The sequence below is a fragment of the Ambystoma mexicanum genome, chromosome 8 (assembly GCF_040938575.1).
Source record: "Ambystoma mexicanum isolate Mex_15411 chromosome 8, UKY_AmexF1_1, whole genome shotgun sequence".
Lineage (NCBI taxonomy): Eukaryota > Metazoa > Chordata > Amphibia > Caudata > Ambystomatidae > Ambystoma > Ambystoma mexicanum.
This window is the reverse complement of record NC_090929.1, coordinates 71,782,148-71,797,115: the sequence shown is the minus strand read 5'-3', so window position 1 is coordinate 71,797,115 and position 14,968 is coordinate 71,782,148. Positions and strand designations below refer to the sequence as shown.

General features: G+C 50.3%; 1 protein-coding gene across 1 annotated transcript in view; it reads left to right on the top strand.

Moving 5' to 3' along the window:
- SETX (senataxin) overlaps positions 1-14,968 on the top strand; it is a 1,477,926-nt gene that overhangs the window by 1,151,974 nt on the left and 310,984 nt on the right. Inside the window, exon 18 of the mRNA XM_069609306.1 lies at positions 5,334-5,483. Within this exon, the coding sequence (XP_069465407.1) occupies positions 5,334-5,483 (150 nt within the window). The remainder of the gene's footprint in view (positions 1-5,333; positions 5,484-14,968) is intronic.

The following is a 14,968-nucleotide window of genomic DNA, read 5'->3' as shown; positions in this document are numbered from 1 at the left end:
AGGTCCCGGTCCTTGACGCCATCGAGACCGCAAGACACTGTAAAGTCTTCGAAGAAGACATCGATGCCGGCGGCGCCAAGGTCGTGGACGGACTCTCTCGAGGCCCCGCCTCCGAGGAAGTCGACGCCATCGGCGCCCAGGCTGTCGAGAGACACGCTCGGGGCTCTGCCCTCAAGGCCTGTGTCGACGCAGTTGAAGCTGTTGGCGCCGCGCTCGACATCGACGCCCATTCCGTCGACGCCTTTCGAGGCAGCCTTGTCGGAGGTACCCCGTGGCACCCCCCAGAAAGGCGATGGCTAATGCTAAACATGTCTTTGTGCCTTTTTCTGTACCCTCTTTCCAGCCTCTGGATTATATTTCTGAGGTGGATGAGGGGTCTGAGGAAGGTGAGGTTCCTGCATTGGTTCCTGATGACATTGTTTCTGGTCACAGTCAACTTGAGGACCTGCGTCAGTCGGTGCACGACGCCAGTGGTCTAGAGACCTCTCCGGAGGTGGAGTTTGGTAGGCCGGAGCCTGGCACGCATGCTGAATCTTCATATCGGCGCCTCATGTCGAGGGTCACTGAATACCTGGGGTGGTCTGCCCCCCCCCGGGGATTTTCAGTAGGATGACCTGACTGATATCCTGGACCATGGTCCACCACTGATCCGGTGCTGCCATTCCATATGGCTTTGCAGAGAAGGGTAGCTGCGGCTTGGACTTCTCCGGAGAGTCTCCCGGCAGCGAGCAAGTCCTTGCCGAAGAAATATCGCCCAGCCAGTGGCGACCCCTGCTACTTAACCACGCACCCCACTTAGGAATGTTTGGTGGTGCAGGCGGCTACGGCCCCCGCAAAGCAGACATCATACCCTACCATCCCTCCTGATAGGGACGACAAACGTTTTGATGGCTGGGTGAAGAAGGTATTTTCTTCTGGGGGTATGGCGCTTCAGGCTGCCAACTCCGTTTGTGCCTTGTCTCGTTTCACGCACACTCTGTGGAACTGTATTCCCCTAGCGACTGATCTTATTCCCGAAGGGGAGGGACGGATGGTTTCCTTGCTATCGTGCAGGATGGCAAGGATGCCATGTGTGAATCCGTTCAGTCGGGTCTGGACATGGTTGGGTTTTGCTCCTGATGTGCAGGCCCGCCTCCTCAACATGTCCATGTCCTTTGATGATCTTTTTGGCAGCAAGGCTGACAAGAGTCTTGAGAGGTTGCAGACCTCCAAAGCTGCAGCAAAGTCGTTGGGCGCTGCAGTCCGCCAACCTCCGTCTTTTCGTCCTAGGGGACAGCAATGGAGGGGAGGTTCCTTTTGATATTACTCGTCCTTTAGTAAATCGAGAGGAGCTGCTAGTCAAAGGGGCAACCGTCGAAGTGCCAGAGGTGGAAAACAAGGTACGCGTGCCAAGGCCGCGTGAGCAGTTGCCTCTCTGCCCTCAGGCACTGCCGCAGCCGCGTCAGCTCAGTCATGAGGCCCATGCTTCTCCAGTTGGGGGAAGGCTGGCGCAGCATCTTGTAGAATGGCGTGCCATTACTTCAGATGTGTGGGTTTTGGAAATCATAGCCCACGGCTACTGTCTTCCTTTCCGGCAGAGGCCTCACAACAATCCACCAGGGAATCTCTCTTTGCAGAGTCCGGATCCGCTCCTTGCGCAGGAAATTCAATCCCTGCTGGAGAAAGGCACCATAGAACTGGTGCCTGTAGCAGAGAGGAACAAGGGATGGTATTCCCCTTATTTTTTGATTTCGAAGAAAGACGGGGGATTGAGACCCATCATGGACTTGCGGGGTTTGAACAAGCTCCTTCGGAAGGACAAGTTCAAGATGGTTACTCTTTCTCAAGTCCTCCAGGCCCTTCAACTTCAGGACTGGGTGGTGTCTCTAGACCTCAAGGACGCTTATTTTCATGTGCCGATCCATCCCAAGCACAAGAAGTATCTGAGGTTCGCGGTTGGCGACTCGCACTTTCAGTTTTGGGTCCTGCCATTCGGATTGACCTCCGCCCGAGGGTCTTCTCCAAGCTCATGGTGGTGGTGGCAGCGTATCTCAGGAAAGGGGGGATTCACGTCTACCCCTACCTGGACGATTGGTTGATCAGGGCGCGCTCTCCCGCGCAAGTCCTGGATCATCTGTCCTTCACCTGCCACTCCCTTCACAAGCTGGGCTTCTCCCTCAACTTAAAGAAGTCCCACTTGACGCCAACTGAGCGGCTCCAGTACATCGGAGCAGTGCTCGACACGTCCCTGAGGCAGTGTTTTCCTCCCCAGGTGATTGCTCATCGCATTCAGCAGATGATGCACGAGTTTCAACATGCCCAGAGTCTTCCAGCGTTCGCGTTCTTGAGGTTGCTCGGCCTCATGGCATCCTGCATTCTTCTGGTGCCAGAGGCCAGGTTGCGGATGAGATCTCTGCAATGGGCTCTCAAACTCCAGTGGTCGCATTCCTCCGGCAGGGTGACAGACCCCGTTCAGGTGCCGCCCTCGGTCACCCAGCACCTTCTGTGGTGGGCCGTCGAAGTCAATGTGATGAGGGGGGCTCCGTTTTGGCTACCCTGGCCAGAGGTGACGATCGTGACGGACGCATCCCTCACGGCATGGGGAGCTCATGCCAACGAGTTGACAGTCAGCAGTCATTGATCTCCGTCAGAGTCCATATCAATCTGTTGGAGCGGAGGGCCATCAGGCTTGCCCTGAAGGCTTTTCTGACGACTGTGCGAGGAAAGAATGTCTTGATCCTGACGGACAACACAGTGGCCATGCACTACATCAACAAAAAGGGGGGGGCAGGGTCACTTCCTCTGTGCAGGGAGGCGATGCAGCTCTGGTCTCGGGGCTTCCAGCAGGGAATTTCGATCTCAGCAGTTCATCTGGCCGGAGACGAAAACAAGACGGCGAACGCTCTGAGTAGGCAGAGCGCGATCTCTTACGAGTGGGAGTTGGCTCAGGAGATTCTCCTGAAGATCGTTGCCATTTGGGGGACCCCTCAAGTGGATTTCTTCGCCTCCAGTGTCAACCGGAAGTGCGAAAGGGTCTGCTTGCGTGAATTTCCTCCAAGAGGAGCTTTAGGAGACGTGTTCGTGGTGGAGTGGTCATTCCCACTGCTGTACGCGTTTCCTCCACTCCCCGCCACCCCGCAGGTGCTGCGGAGGTTACGGAGGTTCGGTTCTCAATGATCCTCCTTGCTCCGGCATGGGCTCAGAGGACGTGGTACCCGGACATTCTCGACTTGTCCATCTGCCCTCCACGTCGTCTTCCCTACCGAGACGATCTGCTGTCACGGGAGGGGGGTCAGGTTCTCCATCCAGAGGTCAGATCCTTCAACCTTCACGCTTGGCTTCTGAAAGGTTGAGGTATAAGGATTGGGACCTCCCTGAAGACGTGATGAGGTGTTGCTTTCGGCCAGAGTTCCTGTACCGTTGCAGTTGGAGAAAGTTCTGCGACTGGTGCAGGGTTCAGAATGTGGATCCTTTTTCCTGTGACATTCCTGTGGTTCTGTCTTTTTTGCTTTCTTTAGCCCACAGGGGCTTGCAAGTGGGTACCATTAAAGGTTACCTGGCGGCGCTGTCCATATTTAAGCGCTCGTCTGAGGTGTGTTCTTATTTTAAAATTACTTTAATTTCTCAGTTTCTAAAAGGGCTCACTAATGTGTTCCCTCCGTCACCTTTTCTGGTTCCCGGTTGGGATTTGAACCTTGTTCTCAAGTTTCTAATGGGTGCTCCATTTGAGCCATTACATTCTTGCCCTTTGAGACTGTTAACCCTTAAAACTGAATTTTTAGTTGCGGTCACTTCTGCTCGCAGAGTGAGAGAGTTACAGGCACTTTCAGTTTAGCCACCCTTCACTGTGTTTCATAAGGACAGGGTTGTCCTTAGAGTTCGTCCTTCCTTTCTTCCGAAGGTGGTGTCGGAATTTCATTTAGGCCAGAAAGTTATTCTTCCGGCATTTTATCCTTCTCCACATCCTGGTAAGGAAGAGGAGAGGCTCCATAGGTTGGATCCTAGGAGAGCTTTAAGCTTCTACATTTCTCGCATGTCCCAGGTCAGAGTGGACGATCAACTCTTTATTGTTTACGCTGAGGCATTTGGGACAAGCTGTGACTAAGCAGACTTTGTCTAGATGGATTATCTTGTCAATTTCTGAATGTTACCGCCTGGCGGTTAAGGACCGTCCTGTAGGCTTACAGGCCCATTCGACTAGGGGGTATGGCTGCCTCTACTGCCCTGCAGAGGGGTGCTCCTATTCGTAACATCTGTGATGCAGTCATTTGGGCTTCGGTCCATACTTTTGTTCGTCACTACTCCCTTGATTCTATCCATGGGCAGGATCTGGCCTTTGGCCAGACGGTCCTTTACTCTGCAATTTAATTGGGCATTCTAAATTTGTGTATTCTAAATTCTTTCCCCACCTCCTTACGTTGGTACTGATTTGGGAGTCTGTCATAGATCTGGAATACGTCGGAGGACCCAATCCCCTCGAAGAACAAGTTACTCTCTCACCTGGTAACGTTCTTTCGATGGGATGGTCTGACGACGTATTCCATATCGCTCCCTCCCTGCCTACCCCGCTACAGAATTTCTTATGCGATTGCAGCTTACGTTTCCGCAAGGCTTTCTGTGGTCATATTGGCAGTAGATTGGTGCCACACGTTCTGGGAAAAAACTACAACTGAGGCTACAGGCGTTGTGCGTCCTACTTATAACATCCGGTGACGTCTGCTCGACGGAGGCCCTCGAGGACGGTGTATCGACGTCATCGACGCAGACGCCGAAAGATTTTCCGAAGCAGCAAAGCTGTGGTGGTTACTGTCATAGAAATGGAATACGTCGTCGAACCATCCCATCGAAAGAACGTTACCTGGTAAGAGTAACTTGTTCTTTTATAGTATGTGACGCAATATTTGCCTAGAGGTTTCCTTTCTTTGGTGTGTATTTTAAAGGCCTAATAAATCATTGTATATGTTTGTTTTCACACTCTAACTGTAATTATTGCTGTTGCTCTTATTGGCTTTGTAGCCCTAGACCACTCTCGCACCCCTCCAGAATGTAATCCTGGTCGCTCTGATACATTCACAGAGCGGTGATAATTACTGGAAGTCTGTTGTAGGTCAGAAATTAAAAAACATGGGAAATCGCTTTCACTTTGGTAGGTTGTCTGTTGGGCCCAAGCAAATGGCAGACCGTAATGATGTTGAACAGGCATCGGAGCAGTCTTGTAATTCCTTTTTGAGTTGATATAATACATACAAGAATCGTAAAAAAGTCAAGTCTCCTGTTTCGCTCCTTCTGACACTCTAGTAATGAGTCCTGTGAATGTCAGCGTTTGTAATGTAAATTCTGTATTCTCTCACAAGGTTCGGAAGCACTTGCCAGAGGTCCAGGGCAACATTATCTTGGAATCTGATGTGATTTGCTGTACCCTGAACACTAGCGGCAGCTTCCTGCTGGAGTCTGCTTTCCGGAGGCTTGGGCACGATCCTTTCAGCTGTGTGATTGTGGATGAGGTCAGTGAGTGTGCATGCATTCTTCATGCATCAGTTGTATGTTTGTATAGAGCAGAGCAGGCTTCATGCCTCACTTTACACCCATAATAGACTCTAGTGCAGCCTCTTTTGCCCATGACTATACCTGAGACTGGGTGATCCGATCCCCACTGTTTCATCCCTTGATTACTTGTAGACTAATTGCTGACAATTGCTCTCCCTCCCCCCCACTTGCTTGTTTCTATGCTCCCTAACCTTGTTCTTCCCCCTATGATTGTAAAGTGCTGCATTTCTTCCCGAAGCTAGGTCTGCGCAATACCATAATAATACCATCTCATAAGTGAGACCTGGAAATCCCAAAGCATGAAGATCTAATTTTAGGCCTTGTATACATTTGAGGGATTTCTCATTTTCCTGCATTTTATTTAGAAAACACAGCTTTTTCTTTCAGATTGTCCTTCCTTTTATCTCCTGGTCTTGGTAGGTAGGTCAAGTCTGCTAGGGAGAATTCTCATTTCTGTGCTAAATTCCTTCAACCTTAGAGACTCCCAACTCTTTTGCTGGACTTGAGGACTTTTTAATTTTAACCCTGGATTGAGTGAGCCCTTTTTCTCACTCTCTCATGTGTTTTGATCTGATTTGGAATAGATTTCCTTTGTTTTTGGAGTCTGACAAACTCCGTAGGCATCTACTTTTTGTATGGTGACACACAGCACCTTCAGTGCAGTGTCACAGAGAAATTATTTGATGAGCTACAGTTCCCAAGAATAGTAAAGTGAAATTGATTTTACTTACCTTGTATCTTTTTAGGTACAGCACAACCCATCTTATGTGGAGTGCAAGGGGGTTACTTAGTAGCCCCTGTTCCTACTTACTCATGTAACATTTTTTATGTTACCCTCACTACTTTAAATGGTTGGTGGCAGGATGAATCCTCAGCTGCAGTAAAGCACTCATGGGTGACCATTTTGTCGAAATAGCCCCTGTCTTCTTTTTCCGCATTTTTTGTTTGTGAGGTCTGCGCACCATACCAGGATTAAACCCTTTGTTTGTTTTTGTCTTTGGCAGGCTTCAGTACTGAAACCCGCCTCTGGCCCCAGTGTGCCTGGAAGGGCAGGTAGCTAGGGAGGTTCCCGAAACTCCACTGTTCTTTTTCTTTAGGAATGCCTGAATGCACCCAGTCCTGATTGGCTGGCTGTCCCTTTAGGACAGCCACCCTGCTATTTGAGTGACAGCTAGGCTGTGCATGAATGGGAGAAACCTGCTTAAAAGGCGAGGGTTTTGGGACTAGAGGCAGAGTCGTCGACCACTGGGAAGAACAACACGATGAAGAAACTGTGAACTAAGCTTGCTGCATCTTCCTGGACCTTTGAATTGCCCGATGAAGCCCTGCTGCGCTGTAACTCCTTTTTCTGATCGACAAGAGAAGCTCCGGAAGGGACAACCTCTTCCCTTGGGTTAGTGGGACCAACTAACCCCTAGACGAATTCCACTGGACCATCTTCCCCAACTGGCTGTACTTTGCTGCTGCAGGAACAGAGTGCCAGGGGTCGAGAAATCCGTAGTCTAGTGCAACCTCTGCAAGCCGGCCAGAAGCTCCTGGAGTCTCCCTTATGACCCTCCAGAAGCAGGACGACCAGAGGTAGAGTCCCCTCACCAGAGTGCAGGACTCAAGGAGTGAAGGAAGCCCAACCGGTGTCCAAGATCCGCGGTGGTGTTGTTTGCCAAGCGCTGAAACCGCGAAGGGCGCTGATCTGAAAAGAGCCTGTAGCTGCTGCAGACCTCTGAATTGCTGCTGGAGGAGTCCTCCAGACGTCCTCCCTCTTGTCCCCATGACTGAGGCTCAGGAACAGTGAGACCTGCAGGAACTGCCAGGAACCAACGTCTTCAGCGGCATCTTTTGCTTCATACTAAGGTACTGTACCAACCCGACTGAGAGAACTCTTCTCTCTCGGTGAAAGTTTGTGGAACTTTCCCAACTTGCCGGCCTAATCAGCTTGTGACCCAACATATGATTCTTTGTCATAGAAACTACTACTGAGAACTTTGGCAAAGACTTTACTATTTACTTAACTGCTCTTTCCTATCCAAGACACTAGTCCATTGAATTTGGCCTAGGCCTGAACTGAATCGAGTCCTCTGGTGAACTATAACTATTTGCACTGCCTAAGAAAGTATTTGTGATCTATTCTGCTTACTTGTGCCGTTTTACTCCAATTGAAAGTGACTGAAATGCCATTTTGCTCCTATTTCAGGGGATCCTAATTTGTTCAGAAACGTATTGTTTTGCTATTGAAGTGTGTTTGTGTATAATATTAAGTTGCCTCCTTCTAGTGAATGTTTTCTAAACGATTGTGTAATAAATTAATAAGTGTTTTACCAAGAAACCTTGAGATTAAGAGTCTACTTGAAACACTGTGATTGTAAGACCTCTGTGTAACCTCTTGTACTGCTCACATTCCCTCTTGAGATGAGCCTGGCTGCTCAGCTCTCTAACGCAAAACTGTGTAGTACAGACTTATACCAAAGGTTGGTTTTTGCTTACACCTGTAGTCCTAATTGTATGTGCTGGGCCCAGAGGGAACTGCATGCAATTCTGCCGAACACCCTCCACCTCCTTGCCACCATTCGCCTCCCTCTCCCCCCCAGACTACCATCAAGACTGCCAAGGCTCTCGCCATTGTGGCGCGGTACGACCGGGAACTGTGGTTCAAGATCGCTCCCATTCTGGACTTCTTCCCCGATGACAAGAGGTCGGAAGCTTTGGAGATTCTGCAGTAAGGCGAGGTGGCATTGGACCACGCCATCACATTGGCCACAGACATTGCTGACACAGGGTTCTGCCAAATGGGCAACAGCATTTGCCTTCGTTGGCGGGGCTGGCTTAGGGCCACCAATTTTCGTCTGGATGTTCAGTCAAGGGTGTTGGACATGCCCTTCAACAATTTGTTTAGGAAGGCCGTAGATGAGTCTCTTCAAGCCATCAAGACAGACACCGACGGCTCATGCCTTGGGCACGCTTCAACAACGAAGGGCCATCCTTTCGGACCCCAGGCAATAAATCGCAAGCGTCCTCCTAAGGTTTTCGTGGCGGTGCCTCGTTTTACCATCAGCCCTCCCGCTCTTCGGCCCAGGAAAACAGAGGCCATGCCAAGTCTGGAGGAGGATGTCGTCCCCAGGGCAGCCCTTCGACGACCAAGCAGGATTGAACTGGCTGTGGTGTAGTGCCCCCACCCATGCACCCCGGTGGGAGGCTGCCTGGCGAACTTTGCAGTAGGTGGAAGACCATCTTCACTGACCGCCGAGTGCTGAACGCCCACGGACACACCCTGGAATGTCAACTGAAGTGTCCCCCTATACCACTGGTGGCCTGGCAGGAAAACCACGTCCCTCAGCTGCTGCTGGAGGTGCAGGCCATGCTGAAGAAGGGCACGATAGAGCTCGTCTCAAAGAGGCTCCGGAGTGTACTCTCGTTACTTTATTGTGAAAAAGACCAGCGATTGGAGGCCCATCCTAGACCTCCGTCGTCTTAACAAATACGTCAAGTTACAAAAGTTCTGCATGTTGGCTCTTCAGCATGTGCTCGGACAGCTAGAAGAGGGGGGACTTTGTCGTCGCTGGACTTGGAGGATGCTTACTTCCACATCCTCATTCACAAGGGACACCAAGTTTCTGCGCTTTGTGGTTCAAGGGCAGCATTACCAATTCAAGGCCCTTCCATTCGGATTGAAGTCGGCGGCAAGGGTTTTCACCATGTGCGTGGCGCTGGTGGTGGCGCAGCTGCTTCTGCAAAGGATCTACGTCTACCCTTACTTGGACGACTGGCTCATTCGGGCAAGCTCAAAGGACATTGCCGTCGACCACACAGTGAGGACCGTCCGCCTTCCGACGGATCTGGGGTTCTCGGTGAACTATGCAAAGTCCTACTTGACTCCATTGCAGGATTCTGTTTCTGGGATCCCGACTCAACACAGTGTCATGCCTGCCGTCTCCGTCGGAGGAGAGGATAGCGGCAATCTTGGGCAAAGTGCAACGGCTGTTGGCACTGAAGGTCGCCACGGTTAGGATCATCAAGTCTCTTCTCGGCGTGATGTCGTCATGCATCTACCTCATCCGACTATGCAGACTATGGATACATCCACTGGAGGAGTTCCTCGACTACAGTTGGATAGAAGTGTCGGGAAGTTTCCAGGACAAGATCATGCTCGGCGAGAGCTTCCGTCGAGCGATGCAGTGGGGGGGGGGGAGTTCGCGAGCATCTGTCCGGAGGCACGGATTTCCAGACCATACCGCACCAGGAGACGGTCACGACGGATGCCTCTCTAGAAGGATGGTGAGCTTACACCAGAAATCTTCATGCAAGAGATCTGTGGCTGCCGGAGGAGAAGACATTGCACATCAACGTGCCGGAGCTGCGAGCAGTGTTTTGGGCCCTCAAGTCCTTCCTTCCGTCCCTCAAGAGCAAGATGGTTTGGGTCTTCACGGACAATACCACCACAATGTTTTACATCGGGGAAACAGGGGGGGGGGCACGAGATCCCCAGCGGTCTCCACGGAGGCGCAGGACCTATGGTACTGGGCCGTAGCCCAGGGGATGTTCCTCATCCTGTTTCATCTGGCAGGAGTGAAGAACACAGTCGCTGACTCTCTCAGCAGGGAGCTGCACATTTGCTACGCGTAGGAACTACGGCTGATCAAGTGGATCTCCTGTTGCGCAGATGGGGCAATCCCCAGAACGATCGGTTTGCGATGGCGACGAACACCAAGTGCCACAGGTTTGACAGCAGGTTTCCCCAGCCGGGGAACATGGGTGATGCATTCACATTCCCCTGGGATGGCCTGTTTCTGTATGCATTCCCTCCGCTGCCGTTGCATCTTCGACTCCTCAATCAACTCAAACTGTCCTGGTGCATGATGGTCCTAGTCGCACCGGCATGGCTGAGGCAGATATGGTACCCGGACCTTCTCAGCATGTCGGCGTCCCCTCCAGTCAAGCTTCCAGTGGTCGCAGATCTTCTCACCAGGGAAGGAGGCGCAATTCTGCACCACAAACCAGGATCGCTGAACCTGAAGGTCTGGCTCTTGCAGCGTTCGAGTTTGGGGGCTACGATCTCCCAGCGGACTGCAAGGAGGTGCTTGCCAAGACCAGATCGTCTACTCTAAAATGCTATGGACATAAATGGATGAGGTTTGCTGTTTGGTGCCGTGCACAGAAGATCAACCCTCTACGAGCCACGGCTCGGCAGGTACTGCAGTATTTGCTGTCGTTGGCCAAAGCTGGACTGGCCCAGGTCTCCATCAAAGTTCATCTGGCGGCTATCTCCTGCTACACCAGATCACCGGGACAGTCGTCGTCATGGTCACACCGTCTGGTTAAGGAGTTTGTCAAAGGACTGTTCAGTTTGTTCCCACCGATGAAGGCTCCAGCCCCGACGTGGGAACTCAATGCGGTGCTGACTAGGCTCATGGGCCCTCCATTCGAACCTATGCATACAGTGCCGCTGAAGTTTTTGTTGTGGAAGACAGCGTTCCTTGTGGCCATCACCTCTGCATGCTGGGTAGGTGAGATTCAGGCCCCGTCCTGTAAGCCACCACTTGACTTTTCATGACACGACGGTGGTGCGGAGGACCCAACCCTCCTTCATGCGCAAGGTGCCATCGGACTTTCATCTGAACAAGCCCTTGGTGTTACCCCGTGTTTTTTCCGACGTCTTCGTCGACGGCTGAACAGACTTTGCACTCGCTGGATGTGGCTAGAGCGCTGAAGTTCTATGTGGATCGCACAAACAGTTTTCGGAAGACGTCGCAACATTTTGTGAACTTTGGCCCTGTGAACCATGGGAAGGCCCTCTCCAAGGCTTCCATTTCCAGGTGTCTCTTCGGCTTAATCACCCATTGTCACCGATTGGCAAACCGACTGTTGCCTGGCCGCCTGAGAGCCCATTTGACCAGAGCGATCGCTGCAACTACGGCATTCCTGTCTGATGTGCCCCTGCTGGACATCTGCAGGGCTGCGACGTGGAGGTCGACGCAAACCTTTACAAAAATCTACTGCGTCGACAGGGATTCCATGGAGGAGTCCAGAGTCGGCCAAGCAGTGCTGCGCAACCTGTTCGCTTGAAGGTGAGCCGGTGAGGAGGTAAGAGATGCTTATGTTGAGCCTTGCCACCTCCCATGGTTGTGCATGTCTGTCAGACCCCGTGCTGGAGAAGGAACAAGTTACTTCTCTAACTGTTGTTCTCCTGCATGGGTCTGGCATGGCTACACATGCAAACCCTCCCTCCTTCCCCTCTGCGGCTCTTCTCTTGGTCCTACTGCCACTTTACGTGCTACCAAATCTGAAGATGGCTGCCAGAGGAGGGGCTAAGGCAGAGGGCTGTCATTTGCTGGCGGCAGTATGACCCAGAGACCAGTGATTGGCTGTTGGGAGAAAGACACTTCAGAAATTAAACTGAAACTGATTTTTTCTTTACCGAGGATTCCCAGCCTGACAGGGATCATTCATGAGCATGTGAATCCATGCCAGACCCATGCTGGAGAACAAAAGTTACAGGTAAGTAACTTGTTCCATCTGCATCACTACAACCAGACCGAAGCCAGTTGGACCACTCTTCTTCTAACCAAAGGGTACTGTTCCGATTTGGGGTACTTACCTCAGTGTCTTTAGCTTTGCTCTTCTCAGTTGAGACTTGCAGTAGCTACTTTGCTAGAGTTGATTTCAGCTCTACCCTTCACAAGTGTAACAGCATGTGACCATAGATTGATTTTTCTTTAACAAACTCTCTAACATTGTGTAAGACTTTATCTAATTACGTACCTCAGCTCCATAGACTGTGCTCCAATGGACTGTGACTGTCATGGCTCCCTGCAGTTTTTTCTAGTCTGTGACTTTGATATTTACTGTCCCTGAGATTTTATAACAAAAACATTGTGTAAGTGTTACTGGCTACTTGTTTATGTGGTTTTCATTACTACAGCTCACTTTTATCCCTCTTGAGATAAGCCTGACTGCTCGGTCACACTAACAACTTGTGTAGTACAGGCCTATACCAAAAGGTGGGTTACCTAATACCAAGACAACAAATGTTGTGTAGTCCCCCACAGGGTTACTACATCAATTCTTGCCCAACAATCCGTACAAGCCTCTTTCTTCATAATCCACAAAGACAAAGTTGTCCTTAGAACACACCCTAAGTTTTCACCTAAATTCATTTCAATGTTCCATATTAACCAATCTATCGAGCTTCTTACCTTCTTTCAGAATCCATCCAATTCAGCTGAAAGAAGCTTCCATACTAGTGTACGGAGGGCAGTCTTGTACTATGTGAACAAAACTAAACCCTTAAGGAAAACAAAACAGCTCTTTGTTTCCATAGCACCTGGTAGAGAAGGCGATCATATCTCAAGAAAACGGCATCTCCAGATGGATAGTAAAATGCATACAACTCTGCTATTCCCTATCCAAAAGGGCTTTACTTTTCACTCTCAGGGCTCATTCTACCACAGTGACAGGAGCTACCTTAGCCTTCATTGCAAACGTCCCCCTAAACACCATTTGCCAAGCAGCTACATGGAGTTCCATCCATATCTTCACACAGCATTATCTCTCTCTCTTCCCTGCTGATGGCCCATCTGCTCCACACACTGGTCACCTGGCCACCCTTTGAATGTCCATTTGCACCTCACACTGCCTCTTGCCTCCCCCAGCACTTGTGATCTGTATCTGTATCCCTGCAGTCCCTTCTCTCTGCACTTATGAGCATTGGCTGCACTTCACTTTTTGATTTCCCTGTACTCCCCTCGCCCCCCTCCCTGCCCCATATCATACTCCCTCTAAAGCAGATTCACAGGTGGGATAAGCAGTGCTAAAACATCTATTTGCCGCTGTACCTTCCCGCATCCCACCTCCTTCACCAGATACCGCTTGCTAATCTATGCAGAGCATGTGATCTTTGCAGATTCACAAGCCTCAGAAGAGATACATTACTCACCGTAATTGTATTTCTGATTCTTGTATCTGCTTTTGTATTTGATTTTTGTATCTACTTATTTTCGCATGCGCCCAGTCTTCCTCCCTTTCTGGAGTCAAAAGCGGATAGATGTTTTTCTGCTCTATCACTGTTTATCTGCTACATCACATCTGTACTCGCACTACACTTCATGCAACCTCATGTCAGAAACAATCATTCCAAGCGATTGTGTCCTCCGATGTATTCCACTTCTATGACCTGTAGTGTCCACAGCTGTGCACTTTGGAAACTTTTCAGCAGAGGGCGTCTTGCGTCGATGGTGTCGAGCCTATGTCCCTCGAGGGCCTCCGTCGAGGGTAGACCTCACCGGATGTTATATATAGGACACACAGCGCTCGTTACCTCAGCTCTGCTTTTTCCAACAGCGAATGTGTATTGCTTCGTGAAACTCGGCGTGCCTCGTGGATTCATCGATTTCTTATGATGTCCATTTCTTCGACTCCTCCGACTCCAAGGTCCGGGTTCATGATGTTAGTTTGTAAAACAAAATCCCTACCATTGTCTTGCCCCCCTGGGCAACCATGCACCGGTCTTAGACAATCTCCCAGGGGGGGGTGTATCCCTACACCCCCCTGCTCTTGTATCTCAAGCCCTATGTGCACTGTGTTACTCCTAACTTACTTCTAACAACATCCACCTATCTTACTCCTATGGACACAAGACACAAAGAAAAAACATGAATCGATTCAATTATAACAATGGAATACATGTATTTATGCACAGCAAAGCATAATGCAGACAATGCTAAAACTCTACCCAATAACGAATTTGCACCTTTTATGCTTCTGGCATATCTACCATGCAATAACTATAAGCCTTTCAGGTTTCTAATGCATGCCTGTGATGCAATCCTGTGATTCTAATGCAGTCTAATGCAAGCCTGTGATTCTAATTCAGTCTAATGCAAGCTTGTGATTCTAATGCAGTCTAATGCAAGCCTGTGATTCTAATGCAGTCTAAATGCAAGTGTCAAACATCAGCAATCCTCTCCTCTATGCAGAATCAAACCTCTCCCCTTTCCCAAACCCAATGCTCTTTTATGTAAGTCTGTTCTGATCATGGGCATAATTCTAGGGGGGGTGGGGCAGGGATGCCCGTCCCCCCAACCTCCATGGCACACCATTCTGTCCCCACTCAGTTGGCTCGGGCACCTCCCCTTCAGATGCCATGTCCTTCCCAAACCCATCAGCAAAAGCCACCCCACTGGTTGGAATCAATCAGTTTGTCTAGGCCATGGACCATACTTGAACTATACTTTTCATTTTGCGTGTGCATCTCTCTGTCTCCAGCTCTGTCTTTCATGGCCAGATCTCTCCTCTTCCTGCTACTCTGCAATCAGTCAGTCAGTCAGTCAGTCAGTCAGTGGTGGCAGGCCCCTCAAGATCTGGTCACACGACTGCCTCTGCCAAGCCATTGGATTCTGCAGCACCAAGACATCTCTCCCATTAGCAATTAACTCAAACGAACTCCATCTGT